The sequence below is a fragment of the Zalophus californianus genome, chromosome 6 (genome assembly GCF_009762305.2).
Source record: "Zalophus californianus isolate mZalCal1 chromosome 6, mZalCal1.pri.v2, whole genome shotgun sequence".
Classification (NCBI taxonomy): Eukaryota; Metazoa; Chordata; class Mammalia; order Carnivora; family Otariidae; genus Zalophus; species Zalophus californianus.
This window is the reverse complement of record NC_045600.1, coordinates 2,167,090-2,185,691: the sequence shown is the minus strand read 5'-3', so window position 1 is coordinate 2,185,691 and position 18,602 is coordinate 2,167,090. Positions and strand designations below refer to the sequence as shown.

General features: G+C 57.1%; 2 protein-coding genes and 1 long non-coding RNA gene across 9 annotated transcripts in view; 2 read left to right on the top strand and 1 right to left on the bottom strand.

The window, feature by feature from the left end:
- Positions 1–7,864: 7,864 nt before the first annotated feature.
- Positions 7,865–13,142, top strand: LOC113909033. Its single transcript, XR_003515675.1, has 2 exons — positions 7,865–8,146; positions 10,395–13,142. It is a non-coding gene; the product is annotated as an uncharacterized LOC113909033 (long non-coding RNA).
- On the bottom strand, positions 11,030–17,054 carry BAG5 (BAG cochaperone 5). Of its 5 annotated transcripts, none has more exons than XM_027569911.2 (2): positions 16,909–17,054; positions 11,030–15,259 (listed from the first exon to the last, which is right to left on the bottom strand). In XM_027569911.2, the coding sequence occupies exon 2, from the start codon at positions 15,229–15,231 to the stop codon at positions 13,888–13,890; it is 1,344 nt and encodes a 447-aa protein (XP_027425712.1). In that variant the 5' UTR covers positions 15,232–15,259; positions 16,909–17,054; the 3' UTR covers positions 11,030–13,887. The 5 variants fall into 5 exon arrangements, with proteins under 5 accessions (XP_027425712.1, XP_027425709.1, XP_027425708.1 ...); XM_027569908.2 differs by lacking the exon at positions 16,909–17,054 and adding an exon at positions 16,464–16,702; XM_027569907.2 differs by lacking the exon at positions 16,909–17,054 and adding an exon at positions 16,121–16,457.
- A 118-nt stretch (positions 17,055–17,172) lies between these two features.
- The window catches only part of LOC113909032 (cytochrome c oxidase assembly factor 8), a 30,000-nt gene continuing 28,570 nt past the window's right edge, over positions 17,173–18,602 (top strand). Inside the window, exon 1 of one of the 3 annotated variants that reach the window (XR_004820127.1) lies at positions 17,173–17,408. Coding sequence is in view for 2 of the 3 variants with exons in the window: in XM_027569913.2 (XP_027425714.1) it covers positions 17,286–17,408 (123 nt within the window). In the remaining variant the exon portion in view is untranslated. The remainder of the gene's footprint in view (positions 17,409–18,602) is intronic. The other 2 variants (XM_027569913.2, XM_027569912.2) reach the window with 2 other exon arrangements.

Genomic DNA, 18,602 nt, shown 5'->3' with positions numbered 1-18,602 from the left:
AGGGACTTCAGGCGGCCCTGGGCAGACCTTAGAGGTTTTGGTGGGTGCCCGCTTGGCACCCCCACCTCGAGTCTGGCCAGGGCTGGCTCTGCTCGCAGTCATGTCTGGCAGGGCCACGGGCCCCCAGCGGCTGTCCCCAGTGTGCAGCCCGGCCTCTGTTTGTCTGGGACAAGCAGAGGGCTTTTGTTTTGCTCTCTTCAGGCTCCACTTCCTCCCTCCGCGGAGAGACTACTAAGGAGCTCTGAGCCCAAGTACCACCAGCTGGCGGGGGAGGGGGGAGGGGCGGCTCAGCAGGCTAGGAAGGGAGGTCCACGTGTCCACGTGTCTGGCCTTCCACCCTGCAGCCCTTCCTGAACTCCTAGGTCAGGCCACCAGGCCTTTGACCACGCAACCCCTCCATCCCCCACCCAGCGCCTTCTGCCCCTTGGGGCCACTCCACCAGGGCTCCCCCATCTCCTCTCACAGCCAGGCCACCAGCCCCTCTCACCCCACCACACTCCTGTGTGCGTGCGTGCACGTGCACACGTGAGCGTGCACGCGCACACACACACACACACACACACACACACACAGCAAATACACGCACAGGCCAGGCATCATGGGATCCGGGGAGAAGCTGGATTCAGTGGCGGAGTGCAAAGAGCATTGCCTCGAGCCTCCCCCCATGACCAAGGCCCGCCCCCAGGCCAGGGGCCTAGCTGCCTGCCCCTCTCTCGGGGCTGCCTCCTAACACCTCAAGCTCCCTCACCTTCCTGAAGCCCCCACCCCTGAAGCCTGCTTGCCTGCCCGCCGGGGGGGGCACAACTAGATATCCCCCCACCAGCCCGAGCCCCCCACAGCTGCCCCAGGCCCAGCATGGCGTTTGGGGTGAGGTCTGCGCCTCAACCGGTGCTGTCACTCCTCTGGAGCCAAGCCAGGGGGTAGCCCCTCCCCCACGCCATCCACTTTCCTAGGAGGAAGGCCAGGCCTGGCCTAGGCTGAGCTGGGGCCCCTTGGGGTCTCTTTTAGGCTGAGAGCTGGGGACAAAGAGGCAGCTGCCAGCGGCAGGGGGTGGGGGGCCCGCGGCCTTTGTACGCGTCCGGCCCCTCCTGGTGACCTCACTGCCGGCCAGAGAAGGGCCCTTTCTTCCCAAAGGCGGCCATTGGGAATCCGCCTGGGGACAAAGCCACTGCCTGGCGGGGAACAAGTGAGTGGACGGCCCCCCTCATGGCATAAATTAGGGGGCCTGAGGTGGAGGAGGGGAGGGCAGCTGCAGCGGGCGCCTGGGGCGGGGCACACCCATTCGCGTGTGCAAACGCACAGACAACCCCAGCCCCCACTCACACACCAGTGCACAAGGGCTGCCCCTCCAAGCCTCGTTGACTCATCCCTGCCGTGGTGGGCCCGCTGGCCCGGGGACACAGAGAGCATCTGCTGGGTGAAGGAGTGAGGATGTCTGCTGGGCGGGGACTCGGGTCCCCAGGGGGAGCTGGGACACACGGGGCAGAGGGCTGGGGCCGAGCCTGCACGTGGACCCCCAGAGCCGCCCCTCGGCCTTCCAGCTCACCAGGCGAGGGCAGGAAAACATTGGGTTTTAGATGATTGGTGTCGGAAGACACCCACCCCCTCTGGGGCCAAGGGCTTCCTGTCTGCAGGGCCCCGGCTGCTCCACAGAGTATCCTCACGGCCTTATTGGGCCTCAGCCCTCACTGCCCAGGGCATGGCCCCCGCCCCAGAGATGACTGCTGGGTGAGACCTGTGGGCCAGGGTGGGGCAGGGTGGCAGTGGGGCCATGTGGCCGCCACAGGGCGCAGCCAGCACGGGTCACCCAGACTGTCCCTCCGGCTGCCCCACGAATGCATCAGGTCTCCTCCGGGGGCTTTTGCTCAGCCTCCCTGGGCGTTGGAAACACTTGTCCCCACCCCCACAGCTCCAGGCCAGGCAGGCTTCCTGCCACTGGAGGCAGTGGGTATGGAGCTGGCCCTGGACAGTCAGCTTGGGTCCCGGAGGCAGGTTCAGGTGCCATCAGGCCCTGGGGCAGGGGCGGTGGTCTTCCCTCCAAGAATGGCCGCCCTCCCCACCTGCCCCACCTGCGGTGAGTGGAGTCTGGCCCCCATGTCCTGGGAGGGCACTAGCCCTCCTGCGGGACCTGTCCCCCGAGGGGACGTATGCGCCGCTCAGAGCTCTGTCCGCGGTGCTCCCAGCTGCCCCCTCCCACACTGGGGGGGGGGGCTTGACCGGAGGCCTGTGGTCGGGATCCAGAGAACTTTGCAGCTTGCTGTCACCACAGCAGCAAGGAGAGCCCTGAGGTTTCTGGGGGGCTCCAAAGGTCTTTAGCAACCCCTGAGTCCACAGGCCACCAGGAGACAGGGAAGGGACTTGTGTGGCTGAGCACCTACTGGGTGCTGGACATTTCCGCACCCCATCTCTCCCTTCTATGCAACAGGAGACTGAATACCCACAGGCTGGGTCCAGCACCCATGGGTGGGTGGCAGGCCAGGAGGGGGCCAAGGCTACTAGGGCAGGGAGCCCCCGAAGGGCAGAGTGTGCAGCCCCCCCCCCATGCCTGAAAGCCCTGCACCCTCTCCTGGAACAGCGTGCCGGCGCGCCGCGGGGGCGGGGGGCGGGGTAAGTAGGCCAGCGCTTTGTGCCGTTGCCATGGTGCTGGAGCGGCCGCCTCCTGGGCCCTTCCCGGGACACCGCCAGCCGCCGCCGGGGCTCCCTCTCCAGCCCGCCCGGCCCCAGTCAGGCGCTGCTCCCAGTCTCCGAGCCCCGCCCCCCCGGCCCCTGGCCCACCCACCGTCTGCCGGGGGCCACGGCAGAATGTGCCTGTCCCACCTCGCCACACACACACACACACACACACACACACACACACACACACACACACACCCCACACACCCACCCACTCACATACCACGCACGTGCACGCGCACACAGCGCGGCGCGCGCGCACGTACACAAAGCCCGGCGCGCGCGCGCGCGCGCGCGCGCACAGCACATACATGCACACACATGCACCGCCACCCGAGGCGCTCGGTGGAGCTGCCGAGCCGCTGCACTGGAGTCCCCAAGAGCTTCACATCCACCACGCTCCGGCGAAGTGTGGGGCAAGATGTCAGTGCCGAGCTTCAGCTCCAACACCCACCTGGGCTCCCAGAGCTGGGCTTCGCAGGGCTTAGCAAGGGGCCCGCCTCGCCTCATCTGCTCTCTGAGGGTGGGGAGGAGAGGAGGGGGCTCTGCTGGCTTAGGACTTAGGGGACACACTGGTCTAAAGCGAGGACGTGAGTGGCACTGAGTTCGGATGAGGTCCGCCTCCGGGACGCATTGGGACCTGCTGGGCTTCTTCCCACACGATGGCTGCTGCCACCCCAGGGCTCCACGTGGGCCCCCTTCACAGACAGTGGCCCAGAGACTCACTGATGGGTAGCTGCCTTGGCCAAGACCTCGGGCTGACTCCGGGGCCAGGGGAGCCCAGAGAGGCCCTGGGGCCCTGGGCAGCCCGACCTGACTCCCATGGTCAGCTGATGTCGAAGCGTGGAGTCTGGGCATCGGGGGAGGGAGCCAGGGCCCCTGAACCTGTGCAGGACCCCACTGAGGGCGGGCAGGGACAGAGGCCCGGCTGGGGGCAGGGCAGGGCGGTGGCTGCTGAGAGGCCCCAGAAAGCTTCCTTGGGCAGGGGCCTGGTGAGGGGTGGCAGAGGGGGGCTTCCTGGAAGGGCAGGTGGATGGGCTGGAGCCAGGGCACTGGGGCAGGGCAGGAGTCAGTGGACGTCAGGGGAGGAGGCGGGAAGAGGGCCTTCCTTGCTCCTGGGGCAGAATTGATGGCAAGGCGGCTTCCCTTGTGCTGAGGTCACGGCCACGGTTGGGGCCACACTGGAGGCCAGGAGTTAAGGTTCCCCCACCCCCCAGTTGTACCCTGGGTCACCGCCAGGCTCCAGAGGAGCAAATGAGGCTGCTGGGGCTGGTGCCATCACCCCCCAGCCCCTGCCCCTCCCTTGCCCCGGCTGCCGTGGGCGGCACGAAACCAGCCTCCAGAGGTCTGCCTTGCTTGGGGACAGGTGACCTTTGCTTCACCGCCACCTGTGCTTTACTGCTTGCCCCTGACCCCACAGTGCAGTGTGGGTGCCCGGTCACCTGGGGACGGCCCTGGGAGGCCTGCGGGGGAAACTGAGGCCCGGAGAAGAACAGAGGATGACAGGGGTCCTTAAGCCACAAAAGCACAAGGGGGAGGCGCAGGAAGGGTGAAGACCAGCCTTCCGTTCTCCCAGCAGCCCTTCCTGACCCTGAGGGCCAGACCCCAGCCCAGGCACACCTATGTGCTTCTTCCTTCTTTTCAGCTTTCCTTGACTTTCTCCATCCTGCTGCCCTAGAGCCCCAAACACAGGAGCTGTAGTGGGGCCTGAGGACAGAGGAGGGGGTGGAGATTACCCAGCTGCAGGGGGTGTCTGTCCAAGGCCAGAGCACCACAGAGCCCCAAGGGGCCAGCACATGGGGCTGGGGTCTGGAAGGTCGAGCTGGGGTTACCCAGGATGGGGGACCAGCCTGCGGGGAGACGTGGACAGACAGGCAGCATGGGCTCCCCTGCCTGCCAGGTGGTGGGGGCTCCACCCTGACGGTGTGAGGCGGTCCGCCAGACCCCAACTCCGAGGGGCGCGTCGGAAGCTGCGAGAACCACAGGGCTCTGCGCGGACCTCCCGCCGTGGTGCATGGTCGTGGCGTTGACGGGTCACGGAGGCCCCACGGGCAACCAACTGGGGGCAGAAGCCGCGGCCACCTGTCCAGCAGCGCGAGGGCAGGTGCGCTCGGCGGGCACCCAGGAGCGACAGCTGAGCGGCCAGCCGGCTGCTCGCTTTCCGCTGTTCCCTCCACCCTGGGAGGCGCTGGGTCCCGGAGGCCGGGTCTCGGGCGCCGCCTGGCGGCCGCTATCGCAACCACAATCACAATACACGACCAGCTCGAGAGACCTCCAAGGTCAAGGGGGCCCCCGTGCCAAGCAGGTGCGGGAGCAGGGAGGGCCGGACTGTGCGGAGGGCCGGGGGCTTGGAGGGGATGGGGGTGGAGGAGGGTTTGGCTGGGTCCTCCTTCTCCTCTAGAGGTCTCACTGGGAGGGGTCCCCTGGGGCTCCCTCCCAAGCCGGCCGGCGCTCAGGCCTCGCGTCTGGATAGACACCCATGGGATGAGTCACTGCGCCAGGCTTGGCGCTGCGGTGGGTTGGGCCTAGGGGAAAGCGCGCGGTCCCAGAGGGCCATCCGAGTTGCTGTATCGTACCTGGCTCTCTGTTCCTGGGGACTTTCTGATCCGGAGGCGATCCTGCTGCCCAAGGCGCCCACAGCTCCCCCCACAGCCAACAAGGCGTCCCGGGGTCCTGTCCCGCAGACTCTCACCTGACCTCCCACCCGCAGCTCCAAAGGGCCTTTGCCTGGGTGGTTGTTCCGCCTGCACACTCTCCCCCAGATCCTGTATGACCCCTGCTCTCAGGACCGCCCCAATAGCCATGGTGGTCCCAGGACACCTTCCTTTCCTTTGAAAGCCCGGGCGGGGGGGGGGGGCGAGGGCGGGCAACTGGGTGTCCCAGGGAAAGTAAGGCATCGGGAGCCAGGAGCTGAGGGTCGCCGGGAGTGCCCTGGGCCTGCCTCAGCCGGCCTGCAGGGAGGGAAACGCAAGGAGGCCGGCAGGGGGTGCCCGCGCCAGAACTCAGGGTGAGGGCGGGCCGCCGGCACCTCGCTGCCCCAGGCCCAAGGCGTGCGCTGGCCCCTGTGGCCCACTGCATCTTTGCACCTTAATAACCAGCTCTTTTTGTTAGCTAGACCCGGGGAGTTCTCCACTTGCCTTCTTGAGCAACTCTGTCCCCACGCCGAGGGGCGGGGGCAGGCCAGACCCCCAGGAGCCCCCACCCCTGGGGCCGCCCTCACTGCCCCACCCCAAATCCTCTCCCTGGGTCCCTCTCTCCGCTTGCTACTCTTACGGCGCCCTCCCTCCTGGGCCCCCTGCCCTGGTCCCATTGCGCCCAGTCCAGCGCCTGCCCCTGCCACCGGCGGGGGGGCGTGTGGGGGGGGGGCGCAGAGCGCTCAGCAAATCACCCGGTCCTGAAAGACCCAGCGGCTTCCGCGGCTCCCTGGGCGCCTGCCATCCAGCGGCTCCGTCTCCGCTCCACCCCTGCTCCCTGCCCAGCTCCGCCAGGCCCTCAGGTAAGCCTGGCACCGGGCTCTGGGCCTCCACCCCTGCCTCTCCCTCACCTGGGAGGCCTTCCCAGCCCGAGGGGCTTGGTGTCAAAGGTGTGCCCCTCAAGGGGCGTTCTCTGACTCCCCCACCAGGGGCACATGTGCGGGGCACACACCCTGCCCCTGACCTGTGTGCTCCATGACCCTTGTCTGCCTTCTCCCCAGACACGGGGACACTCCTGGGGCTGGAGCTGCCAACCCCCCGGGTTCCCAGGACAGGGCCCATGGAACTGTGCTACACGAACACAGGAGGCCATCCCTGACTCAGGACGTCATCCCGTCCCCCCCACCCCCGCTCTTCTGCCAGCCCCGGTGGTGCTGTTTCCGGTCATTCACTCACTTGACAAACATTTCTTTGGTTGGGCCAGGTGATGTCCTAGGGACTGACGATACTGCCAGGAAGAAACCAGTTTCGTGATCTCAGGGTCCATGTGGAGACAAGAGTGACTGGCCAGGTGTTGTGGCTTCCGGCCGAGGGATTCTCCACCGGGCCTGCCAGGCTGGACTGCCGCTGGGTTCCCGGCAGGTGGCGCGTGCGGTCAGTTCCCGCTGCCCCTGGGGTTCGCTGGGCTCAGTCTGCAGCCTGGGGTGGCTACTGGCCACTCAGCAGTCCGACCGGACGTGCCAAGGATTGGGGACAGCAGCCCAGGAGCCAATCCTTTCTGCAGGGCTGGCCACCAGGGGTTCGCAGGGCTGCCTGTGACCAGGCATGAGATGGGAGCAAGTCCATTCTTTGCCCTCCCCAGGAAAACAGCATCCCAGGATGGTGAGAGAGAAGGGTGGCTTGCACCCAGACCTCAGGGGTCCTGGTGGGACCCTCCGCGCCCATTTCCACCTCGTGAGCTCCGGTGCAGTGCTCCTCTTGGCAGAAGGTTCCTGCCTCTGCCTGACACATTGGGCCTTGGGCACCTTGCTGTCCAGCCCCCCCGACCTGGCCAGGAAGATGACATGACCAAGGAGGCCACAGTGTGCACCCCCCGGAGGGGGGGCTCCCTCATGTGAGGGCTGCCTGTGTCCCTTCGGCTCCTCACCTGGCTAGGTGCTCAGCCGAGGGCAGTTGGTCAGAGGCAGGGGTGGCGATACACCAGCCTGGCTGGGCCTCTCACCACACGGGCCTTGGTCTGGGGCACTCTTGACCCTGCCCAGGGGATGAGATGGCTATAGGGCGAGTTCTTGACCGTGACACCAGGATCCCAGCTTCAGGTGCAGTAGACCATAGTTCTTTGAATCCTAATGAGCTTTATTTTTATTTAAGATTTTATTTTATTTTATTTATTTTATTTTTTTTAAAGATTTTATTTATTTATTTGAGAGAGAGAGAATGAGAGATAGAGAGCATGAGAGGGAAGAGGGTCAGAGGGAGAAGCAGACTCCCTGCCGAGCAGGGAGCCCGATGCGGGACTCGATCCCGGGACTCCAGGATCATGACCTGAGCCGAAGGCAGTCGCTTAACCAACTGAGCCACCCAGGCGCCCCTATTTTATTTTATTTTTTATTTTTTTTAAGATTTTTATTTATTGAGAGAGAGAGAGAGAATGGTAGAGAAAGAGCATCAGAGGGAAGAAGGTCAGAGGGAGAAGCAGACTCCCTGCCGAGCAGGGAGCCGGATGCGGGACTCGATCCCGGGACTCCAGGATCATGACCTGAGCCAAAGGCAGTCGCTTAACCAACTGAGCCACCCAGGCGCCCTTTATTTTATTTTTTTAAAGTGTTAAGTAGGCTCCATGCCCAACGTGGGGCTCAAACTCATGACTCCGAGAACAAGAGTTGCATCCTTTACCGACTGAACCCACCAGGCATCCCAAGGCAGCTGTTATGAACACTTGATGGAGCTATCTGCAATCTGAGACTTTCCATTCATGTATTCAGCAAGTTCTTGAATATGTATTATGTAGCAGGAGCTGAGAACACTACTTCCCAAGAAGAGTTCATTGAAAGGACATGGTGAGTTTGGAAGGCAGTGTGGGGTGGCCTGGCGAGGGGTGACAAGTGAGCCAGAGGCCAGGGAGCTGTGGGAGGAAGGGCAGGTGTGGAGGCCATGCCTGCAGTCTGGCCAGGTAGGAAGGTGATGGGACCACTCAGCCCTGTGTCCCAGGCCCCTGGAGGACTGGGACGGCGACACTCATGTCAGCATGAGGGCTGGCCGTGTTCACTTGGGAAACAGGCTACAGGGAAATGGCTCAAGAGTTTAAAGATTTTATTTTGAGAAAGCACGTGAGCAGGGCGAGGGGCAGAGGGAGAGAGAGAGAGAGAGTCTCAAGCAGACTCCGTGCTGAGCGCAGACCCAGACACGGAGCTCGATCCCATGACCCTGAGATCATGACCTGAGACGAAACCAAGAGTCAGATGCTCAACCGACTAGGCCACCCAAGCACCCCAAAATGGCTTGTTTATTGTATAAATGAAATGTTGTGACCACAGAGTGAAGACAAGATGTGGAGGCAGGCCGTGCTCCTCAAACTGGGAGCCATGGCCTCCTGGCAGCTCAGGAAGGTGTACGGATCCAAAGAGGAGAAATATTAACTTCACTTTGAGGATAAGTAGGAAGGAGGTATTTTTCCAGTTATAATTCACAATGAAGGGACATGAGGACAGAGTAAGACGCTGGTTTAAGACAGTATTTCTTATGAAGTTTTCCCACCAAAAGGGATGCAGGGTGGGGGGCGGGGCGCCTGTTTGGCTCAGTCGGTTGAGCAAGCCCCTCTTGATCTCAGGGTTGTCGTTTGAACCTCATGTTGGGTATAGAGATTACTTAAAAATAAAATCTTAGAAAAAGCGGGGGGGGGGGCACCTGGGTGGCTCAGTCGTTAAGTGTCTGCCTTCGGCTCAGGTCATGATCCCAGGGTCCTGGGTTTGAGCCCTGAGTTGGGCTCCCTGCTCAGTGGGAAGCCTGCTTCTCCCTCTCACACTCCCCCTTCTTGTGTTCCCTCGCTCCCTGTCTCTCTGTCAAATAAATAAAATCTGAAAAAAAAAGAAAAAAAAGGATGCAGGTTTTTTTGACATTTGGAGCCCAACGTGGTGTGCACTAGCTAGCGTCCGCCTCAACCTTTGGTGCTAAGCGCCCACGTTGCAGAAAGGTGCTGGAGCTCGGCAGAAGAGCTGAGATTTCCGGCCCCAGCCTGAGCTCTCAACTGCTGGGCCTGAGTTATCAGCTGCTCCCCCAGGTGGGCCATCATGAGCTCCTGGGCTGTGCACAGTGTGCTCAGGAGCCCTGCAGGTAGGACCTGCCCTCCAGGTAAACTGGGGCAGGAGTTCTGCTGAGTTGGCGCTGTCCTGGATAGTGACTGCCTTTCCTATGTGCCCTGTGACCCAGGGCATTTCCTTGGGCAAGTGATCACCCGAAGGTCTGAATCATCTATGAAACAGAGTACTAAACCTACCTTGGAACACTTCTGAGAATTAAGTGTGTGTATAACATGCTTCACACAGGGCCTGGCGCACTGGTTCAGTCAGTCAGAGATGGCTTGGAAAACGAAGCATTTACATTACAGCAGAAGTGGGGGCACCTGGGTAGCTCAGGCAGCTAAGTGTCCGACTCTTGATCTCAGCTCAGGTCTTCACTGAGCTTGGCGGAGAGTCTGCTTGGAAGATTCTCCCTCTGCCCCTACCCCACCTCGCTCTCTCTCAAATCAATCAATCACAGCAGAAGCCACCATCTGACACATCTTGACCACCTGGATAACCTCAGAGTTGCATCCAAGGGCCCAATCTGGGCCTTGCTTGCACTCCAGCTGGCACATTTGCATGCCAGGGCTTCACCCCAGCCCCCTCCGGGGTTCCTCCTGTCCAGTGCCGTTAGGGACCCCTGAGCCCCCTCCCTCAGCCTCCCTGGGCCATGACATCCCCTGGCCTCACCAGTGCACACTAAGCACCCTCCTAGCTCCTGATGCCCAGGCATTTATGCCAGAGACAGATCCAGAGCGCCCAGCACAGCATGTCCTCTACCACCTTAACCAGACTGTGGTTTCTTTGGGGCCACATGGTGTGATGGATATTTTCTGACCATTAGCACGGCCATGCGGCACGCAGTAGGAGCTTGACGACACTGGTTCTAATGTCCACAAGGAATCAAAGCCTAATGTGGTATACAGTGCATCTCAGTGTGTGGCAGAGGATTTATTAAAAAATTTCCAGTTTCCCCCAAAGTATTCTTTTTTAACCTGTACAATTTCTTTTTCACTTCTGGGCCTAGGCCACATTTGCATGGCTGAGCATGTGGGTCACATGGAAGACACTCGCAGCAAGAGAGAAGACAGCAGAAACGTGCTCGTAGAAGGCTAGAAGCAGAACAAACAAGGTCCTGCTTTCATGAACAGGTGTACAACGGGCAGAGAAACTGCCCAAGTGAGTGGGGCTCGTCCTCACTGGAGATGGAACAGGGAGGTGGCCGAGGGCTCAGGAGCCCTGGAAGGACTAACTGGTCAGAAATACCAGTTCTCTGCTAATGAGAAGATGAGCTTCAATAGCACACCTTAAGCCTTTTCTCCGGGGAGAGGAGTTTCCTAGACTTTCCCCTCTTTGCTACAGGTAAGGTCACCTGTGTGCACAGGCCCATGGGCAGAACGGGAGACCATATCTCCCCTGGACCGTTCTCTGGTCCCCACACTTCTGGGGTTGCTTACATGGAACGGTTACCCCTTCACCTGCCACGGGACCCTGGTCTGTGCTCACCTGGCCACCTCCTTAGGCCATTACCACCAACCGGACCTACAAAGCCCACCTTCCCCATGCCGGGTCCACTCTTCCAAGACATCATTCCTCACCCGGGTTGGACAGTATATGAAGGTGAATCAGAACAGAACTCACACCTCAGACTCACATCCTTTCTCCACTGCAAAGATAAGCTAAGAGATTTTTATTGCATTAATAATTAAGGGTATACTAATATCTCAAAATACTGATTATTTCAGACATACGATTACAATAGTCATACAATGAATAGAGTAGGGATAGAACCAACACACTGGAGGAACACATCTGTATTGTACATCAAAATCAATGGCAAATATTTCTCCACTTATTCTTAGAAAAATACTAGACGCATTAGAAGCTGAAAAGCTTTGCTTAAAAATAATCTGTACGTACAGGATAGGCTTAGACCTTCAAAAACCAGATAAAAATTGGCAAAGTAAAACAAATGAGCCACACTGGTGAGGCATCTCGCACATACTACTAACTTGTATCACATACACTATACCAAGGCATTGTAGCAAAATAAAGCATCCCACTGTACTTAGGAGACTTATTCATTACATTTATTTTCATAACTACTTCATTAGAGGTCGACTGACTTTAGTCTAATTTGGGTAAAGGCTGACCTGAAAGCAAAGCTGTCTGCATGTGAGGTAAAGAAAGCAAACATTCCCAGCCAGTTTTTGCATGAACATGGATTATACCGTTTAATGCAGACCCAAGGCCAAACATTTTTTTGGGGGTAGGTTTTACTTCCATTACAGGTTCTCTTCACGTAAGATCATAAAAATACAATACAGTGTCATGAGCCCAATTTAAAGTTACATGAGGCAGCCCCTATGAACACAGACAGCTCCCAGCTGGGGACAAGAAAAGCCAAATCCCGTGTCACTAGGGTTCCTTATGGGAAAGTCATCAGGTGCAAGGAGCTAGGACGGGTTGGACAGGAGATGCCACGCCTTAAGTCACTTGAGGATGGTCTGATCATCTCGATGACCAAAAGAGCCCCCGCGAGAAATCCGCAACGGCGCTCGAGACTTCCCTCCACTTACAGGCAGCGCTGAGCGGCACTGGAGAGGCTACAGAACACCTTGTTTGAAATGAAGAGCACAGGCAGTTCCCTTTTGGAAGAACAGTGGATACTTTGAAAGGAAATGCTGACATTCAACCTTCAAATCTGACATTGAAAGTGACGTAGAGCCTGGGGCAGGACATGCCTCAAGTGCTTGAGAGGAAGCCCTGATTTCCCAGGGGAGTAAACTGAGGCAGCACTTGAGTTTAGAAACTCCTTTTAAGAGCACCCGAAAATGATGATACAGAATAGCAGTCCTGAAAGGACTTCGGCCAAAATGAGCTCCCAGGGACCTGCACTGGGACCTGCAGGCACCAGGGGCTGGATGCGCACACGGGAGGGGCTCAAGGCCCAAAGACGCAAATGCCTTTTGACTTGGGCAATGCTGAGACAAGGCGGAAAAGTCTCTTGAGGGCCACACTTTTATCATCTTTTCGGTATTTAGGGCTATTCCCTTATCTCTTATTTTTAGCTGCCTACATAGTTACCAAATCATTATCTCTGAAAGAACATTACAGACTACCAGAGTCCAAAGCCGTACTCTAGAAGGGTTATTGTGTGAAAGGTGACAACAGTCTGTTCGTCATCATGCTGGGACCAACACGTTATCAAGGCACTTCAGAACTTTGGGAAATTCTTTTGACCCATCAACTGGCAGCCATAGAACTGGACCCTCAGAGAGCACATACAGAAATCTGTATACCCTTCAGCAGAAGGAAAAACACCACACACAGACAGAGCTTACTGGCTCTTTCTGGCCCTAGAGACACCTCCACGTGCCGGGGACGTGAGCTATGGAGCCCGGCAGATGCTTAGAGCTGCTTTCACTGCTCAGTCCCAGGGTGCGAGGTGTTCAGACGCTAGGAGGAGCTCACCTCCTCGGACAAGCTAGCAAGGTCTGGTCCTGCAGAGCCACTGGTGGATTCTGCTCACCGCCGCTATAAAACAGCACTGGGTGTGTGTAAGGAGCTTGTCCGTGATGCAGCCTTGAATAGAAGCAGCCCGGGACATGCTACAGACAAGTCTGCTTAGGTTTAGCACAACCTGACATCGGTAACTGATCTCCAGCTTTCATGATCTTGCCACAGGGATGGGTGTTTCCTTTTTTTCTTTTTTTAAAAGATCTCCTAACTTCACTTAAATGTTCCCATCCTTACTGATGACTACGGAAGAAACTTGTAAATTCAGAGTTTACAACAAAATCTGAAGGTAATTAGTTGGTGTTTTTTCCCTTCTTCAGTGCAATCTCAAAGGTTTTTTTGCTATTAATTTTCATAATTTTCTGTTGCACGTAAGATTTTCTCCTCTAAATGAAGAGTATGGGGGAAAATACAGACACCATTTTCCAAACAAAAAATGCTTATGAAAAAACAGAAAATCTGAAAACAAAAAAACCCCCACCCTATTAACTTGGGTGGGACCAATCAGGCCTTAGAAACAGAGAAAAAAAACCCAAACCCTTCTGCTTTATGTAATGTAATAGAACATATCATTGTTTGCTTTTGTGTTTGGACCTTACTTCTACCTAACCAAAAATTTCCCCTTCTCATAATTGTTCTAGTGCTCTATCAGGTTACGTCTATATGTAGATCCTGAAAGATCTGCATTTCACTGCTTCCACAACCCACTTAAAAATGACAAAAGCTGCCCATTCCACTTTCTGATTAAAAAAACCCCCAAAACCACACAACATACAGATAATGATCCAAATGGAAAAATGAACGTGCTATAATGACATTTGTATGGCAACATCAAAAGCAGCAGAGATACTGAATATAATTTGCTTAAATCATAAAAATGGAGATTGAAATCTGCATGTATAAATCACATTTAGGCTCAACGAACTGAAAGCTCTCTATAAATACATAGAAGTATGTATAAAGTGCAAAACAAGAAGTATCAACCGTGAGATGGGTAGTGTTTAGTACTCCCATTCGTCGGATTTCAAGTCGAGATAGCTGAGGATGTTCTGGGCGAGCTTCACCGCCTGTTTCCTGGCAGCCTTACACTTCTCTTCTCCTTGTGGGTCGACGGCGTCCAGGGCTAGCAGCTGCTTGGTGAGCAGCTCTTCCAGCCTGATGTAGTTCTTATCAGTTCGGTTCCCATCAAATGAAAGAACTTCGCCCTGGATCTCGGCCAAGTTTCCAAGGATGTTCCAGACCGCTTTATGGGACGGGTGCTCCTCACAAGCAAATGCCTTCCTCTTCTCCAGGGCCTCCTTCAAGTCGATGTAGGTTATCAGGGTTTGCACCTCAATCACCGCTCTTCTCCGAGCTTCCCGGATGCAAGGGTTCTTCTCGAGACTGATCTCATCCAACTGTCCAATCAGACCCTGCAATTCTGTTTTGGAGCTCAGGTATAATTCAGGAGGGTTTTGTGCTTGAAGAAGTTCATTTTTTATTTCTCTCATTCTCTTGAGGACCTTTTCTATCTTTAAAATGGAATGATTCTGTCCCAGGTCAAATGCATAAGTAGTATCTGCTTCCTCTTCCAAATCCAAATATTTCAATAATTTGTTGATATCTTCCACAACCTCCCGCCGGTAATTTCTGATTTCCGTACGCCCGCACACATCCAGAGCATCCAGATCCGCAATCAGGCCCGAGAGCACACAGGATAAGTGCCTGCAAGTCTCATTACTATTCACTCCCATCAGAAGTGCAATCAGAGTGCCCCTGGCCTTGTTCACCTCACACATCACCGAGTTGATTTTGGCAACTGAAGGATGCACATCCTCGGAGAGTGGCAGAGAAGGCTGCTTTTTCACGCAGTCTTCAATGATCTCTTGCACCGCACAGATTTTGGTTAAAGTGTGATACCTCGCTTTCCGCAAGGAGATCTTCCCTCCGGTTTTGACATGTGTCAGCCTCAGGATGATATCCTGGATGCCTTCTTCAAATTCATCAGTTACACAGTTGCCCCCACTATAAAATGGCACAATCTTCTCTTTCACCAGGGACTGGGCTTCTTTAAAGATATTCTGTATTTCGATCCGGTGTGGGTGGTTTGCATTCTGCTCCAACTCTTTGAGAAGACGCTCTGTCTCTTGTGCCGCCCTCTTCCTCGCTTGCTGAATATCTCCTTTTCCTTCAGTATCTACAGAGTCTATTTCAAAGAGTTGTTTTGTTAGAAACCTCTCCAGTTTCTTGTAATTCTTGTCATCTGACAGACCACTGAAGCCAATTACTTGCTGTTCTATACTTTTTACTTCCTTTTGGATTTCCTGAAGCCTACTGATAGAAGGATGTTGGTTTCCCATATCCATACTTTTGTTGTGTTCAGTTTTACAAGCACTAAAAAAATGACAAGAAGGCCAAATTACACAAAGTCTCTACAGAAAAGTAATCGTATGTTCATTTATTCTGAGATTATCATTTTAAAAAAATATATTCAAGAAAAAGGGCCCATCATTACTGTTATCTAAACAACAGTCATACTCAAGTACACAGAGTGTGACTAATCCACTTTCCTGAAAATCACCTACACAAAGCAGTGATTAAAGAACAGACAGCAGGGGCGCCTGGGTGGCTCAGTTGGTTGGGCGACTGCCTTCGGCTCAGGTCATGATCCTGGAGTCCTGGGATCGAGTCCCGCATCGGGCTCCCTGCTCGGCGGGGAGTCTGCTTCTCCCTCTGATCCTCTTCCCTCTCGTGCTCTCTATCTCTCATTTTTTCTCTCTCAAATAAATAAAATCTTTAAAAAAAATAAAAAATAATAAAGAAACTAATTTATAAAAAAAAAAAGAACAGAGCATACTGCAGTGGGGAATGAGCTGGAGCTCTGAGCCTGTGAATTTCCAGTGTCCACAGCTGGAAGAGAGTAGCATATGTCTTCACACGTGCCGCACGAGGTCAACTACCAGCTTGGAGACAGCACAAGTATCTTACATAATATTAACATTGGCCCTGGTTGTTGGCAACAGCAGGGCACCTTTGTGGATGTAAAACAGTAGCTCGTTTAACCTTCAAAGGTAACAGTGCCATCCCAGCACCCCCCTGGCCCAAAAGCTATGCCTAGTTTCCAGAAAAAGTGAAATAGCAGGGGATCCCAGTCACCCCCGAAAGTCCCGCAGAAGCGGGACTTTCCACACTTCCTCTCCACCCTTCCCACGCTTCTACAAAGCCACCCTGTTTCCCCCGGCCCCCTCTGAGTACCTCGCAAATCCTCCCTCCACAGGAAAGGAAAGGTGAACTGGCACTGTGTTGAAAGCACCGCCTTGGCCTTTGGAGGGCTAGTACCTCCCCCCGCCCCCAAATGCGACAACTATGAACAATTCATTCATTAGCCTCCCATTCCGAGTCCGGAACGCCTTCACGCATGTCTTCTCCCCCATGCTCCCGAGTTTCTACCAGCCGGCTCACGCACGAGGACGGATGATCAGTTGACACCAATCCCTTGCGGGTGTTCGGGCCAGGAACATGTCTCTGGAGGCCCACGAAGGGCGGGCTGCCCGGCTTCTTTCCCCCCCCTTCTCGCCCTTCCCTGCCAGCACTTTACCCAGAAGAGGTCTAAGCTGGTTTAGTCTGGCTTCCCGTGGGTGACGTGGCGAGGTGGAAGGTCAGCCCTTCACGGGGTGCGGCACCGGAGCTGGGCCCCCAGCTGCATCCCTCTCACCCCTGCCGGCTAGGTCTGAACCGGGCGGCCGGTGAAGGGGCCGGCGGTGGCGCGGCAGCTACTGGCCTCAGCGGCCGCTCCGGGCGTCGCGCCGGGACCCCCCGACGCGCCCGCCGGCCCTGACCTCACAATGGCCCGCGCGGGGAGGGGGTGGCCGCGCTCGGCCGCGCCGCCGAGCCCCCCGGGCGGGACTGGAAGCCCCGGGAGAGGAGCGAGCGGGCCGGCCCGCGTCCGACGCAGGCAGGACGCGGCGCCTGGCCGAGGCCGGGTCGGGCGGGAGCGGGGCGGGGGCGGCTCGCGGGCCCTCCAGCCGCCGCTCGGCGCTCACCTGTGCCTCCCGCGCCATCGCGCGCTCCGCCGCCGACGTCCAGCGGCTCCGCGGCTCCCGCCGTCGCCAGTCCCGCGGCCCCGCCCCCGGCCGAACAGCCCTCGCCCTGCGAAAACGTCCTCCGGCGTCGCGCCGCCCCGCGCCCGCGCCGACGCCGCCACTACCGCCTGGCACGGCTGCCCGGAACGGCCCGCGGCCCAGGAGCAGCCGCCGATCCCCGCCCCCGCGCCGCGTCGCCCGCGAGGCCGGTCTTACGCGGGGAAAGCGCACGGTCGGCCGCGCCGCTCCCTCCCTCCGGCTTTGCGACCGTGCCGTAAGGCAGCCCCTCGCGCGGGCGCGGCTTTGCCGTGCGCGGCGGCAGCCGAGGGACGCTGGCCATGGCGGCCTTGCGGCCTTCGGGGAGGGCTTTTCTCCCTCCGCTCTGCCGTGCCTTCGCTGGCCCCGGCTGTCAGCGCGCCCCTGAGCGCGGCGCGGAGCGCAGGGATGCGGCGTCCGGCCGGGTAAGCGGGGGTCCTGCAGAGGGCGGGCCGGGAGGGCGGACCGCCAGGGGACTGACCCAGGGACACCTGTGGGCCCCGCACCCCTTTGTGCCCGGCTGCGGCGTCAGCCGGACTCTCCAGGAGCGGGGCCCGCGGCCTGCGGGGGGCGGGGGCGCGCAGAGTGGGCAGTCCCCCGCGCGAGGGGCGCCCGACCTCCCGGCCTCGGAGCCCCCCGGTGTCCTGCGTCCGCCGCCTTGGTGTCATGGAGCCGAGGGTGTCGCTGCCACCCCGGGGACCGTTGACAGAACTTTTGCTAATGCAGCAGAGTCAGCTGGCGAGTTTGTACGCACCTTTCCGCTTCTCGAAAATAATTCTTATAGTTGAGCTCTTGATGTGCGCAGCATGTTTTGTTGTTTGGGTCTGCGTTTTGTCTTCGTTAAGATCATTAGTGGTTTTCTTCAAGCGACGGCACACTTGATCGTTGTATTTTGTAGGACTGCCCCTTGAATAGTTTTTCTTGTTTGGAAACTATGTGCATACGTGCATTTCACGGGTGGAAGGTTAATGGTTAATAACCTGTAGCAACAAAGAATGACAGTTTTTATAAATTGCACTTCTTTGGGGAAGGATGTTTTGTCCACGAAGTCCTAGGCTTTGATTCCAACCGTCATACGAAAACGTTGACAGGTGTGGAATGGGCTGCAGATAAAATATTTAAACAAAGCATACAAATACTAACCCCGAATTTGCCAACAGACTAAGGATGGAGGCGGGGGAACCTGGGGTAGAAAAGCCAGTTAAGAATTCCAGAATGTGCCTGCCTGTAAATTTTCATTTATTTTAGTTTGTTACTGCTAGCTGCTTTTATAAACGCAGCTTTGAAGTTCTGTCTAGTTTTTAGTTTAGACAAGAAGTTAGCAGGGCGACTGGTCACCTGACTCAGTTCCCTGTTACAGTGGCCACAGCTGTGACTTACATTCCTACAACGTAGAAACCCACCCAGCATCTCAGTCTTTGGGCAGGAAGATATTCATGTATTTGGAAATGCTCTGGAAGGGCAAACTTCACATCAACAAGTGTCCCTAGGATGAGGACTTACCTTAGCTTGTTTTGTGAACTAGTGCTGGAAAAAAGAACACACAAGGGGCACCTGGCTGGCTCAGTCGGTGGAGCATGCAACTCTTGATCTCGGGACTGTGAGTTCCAGCCCCGACA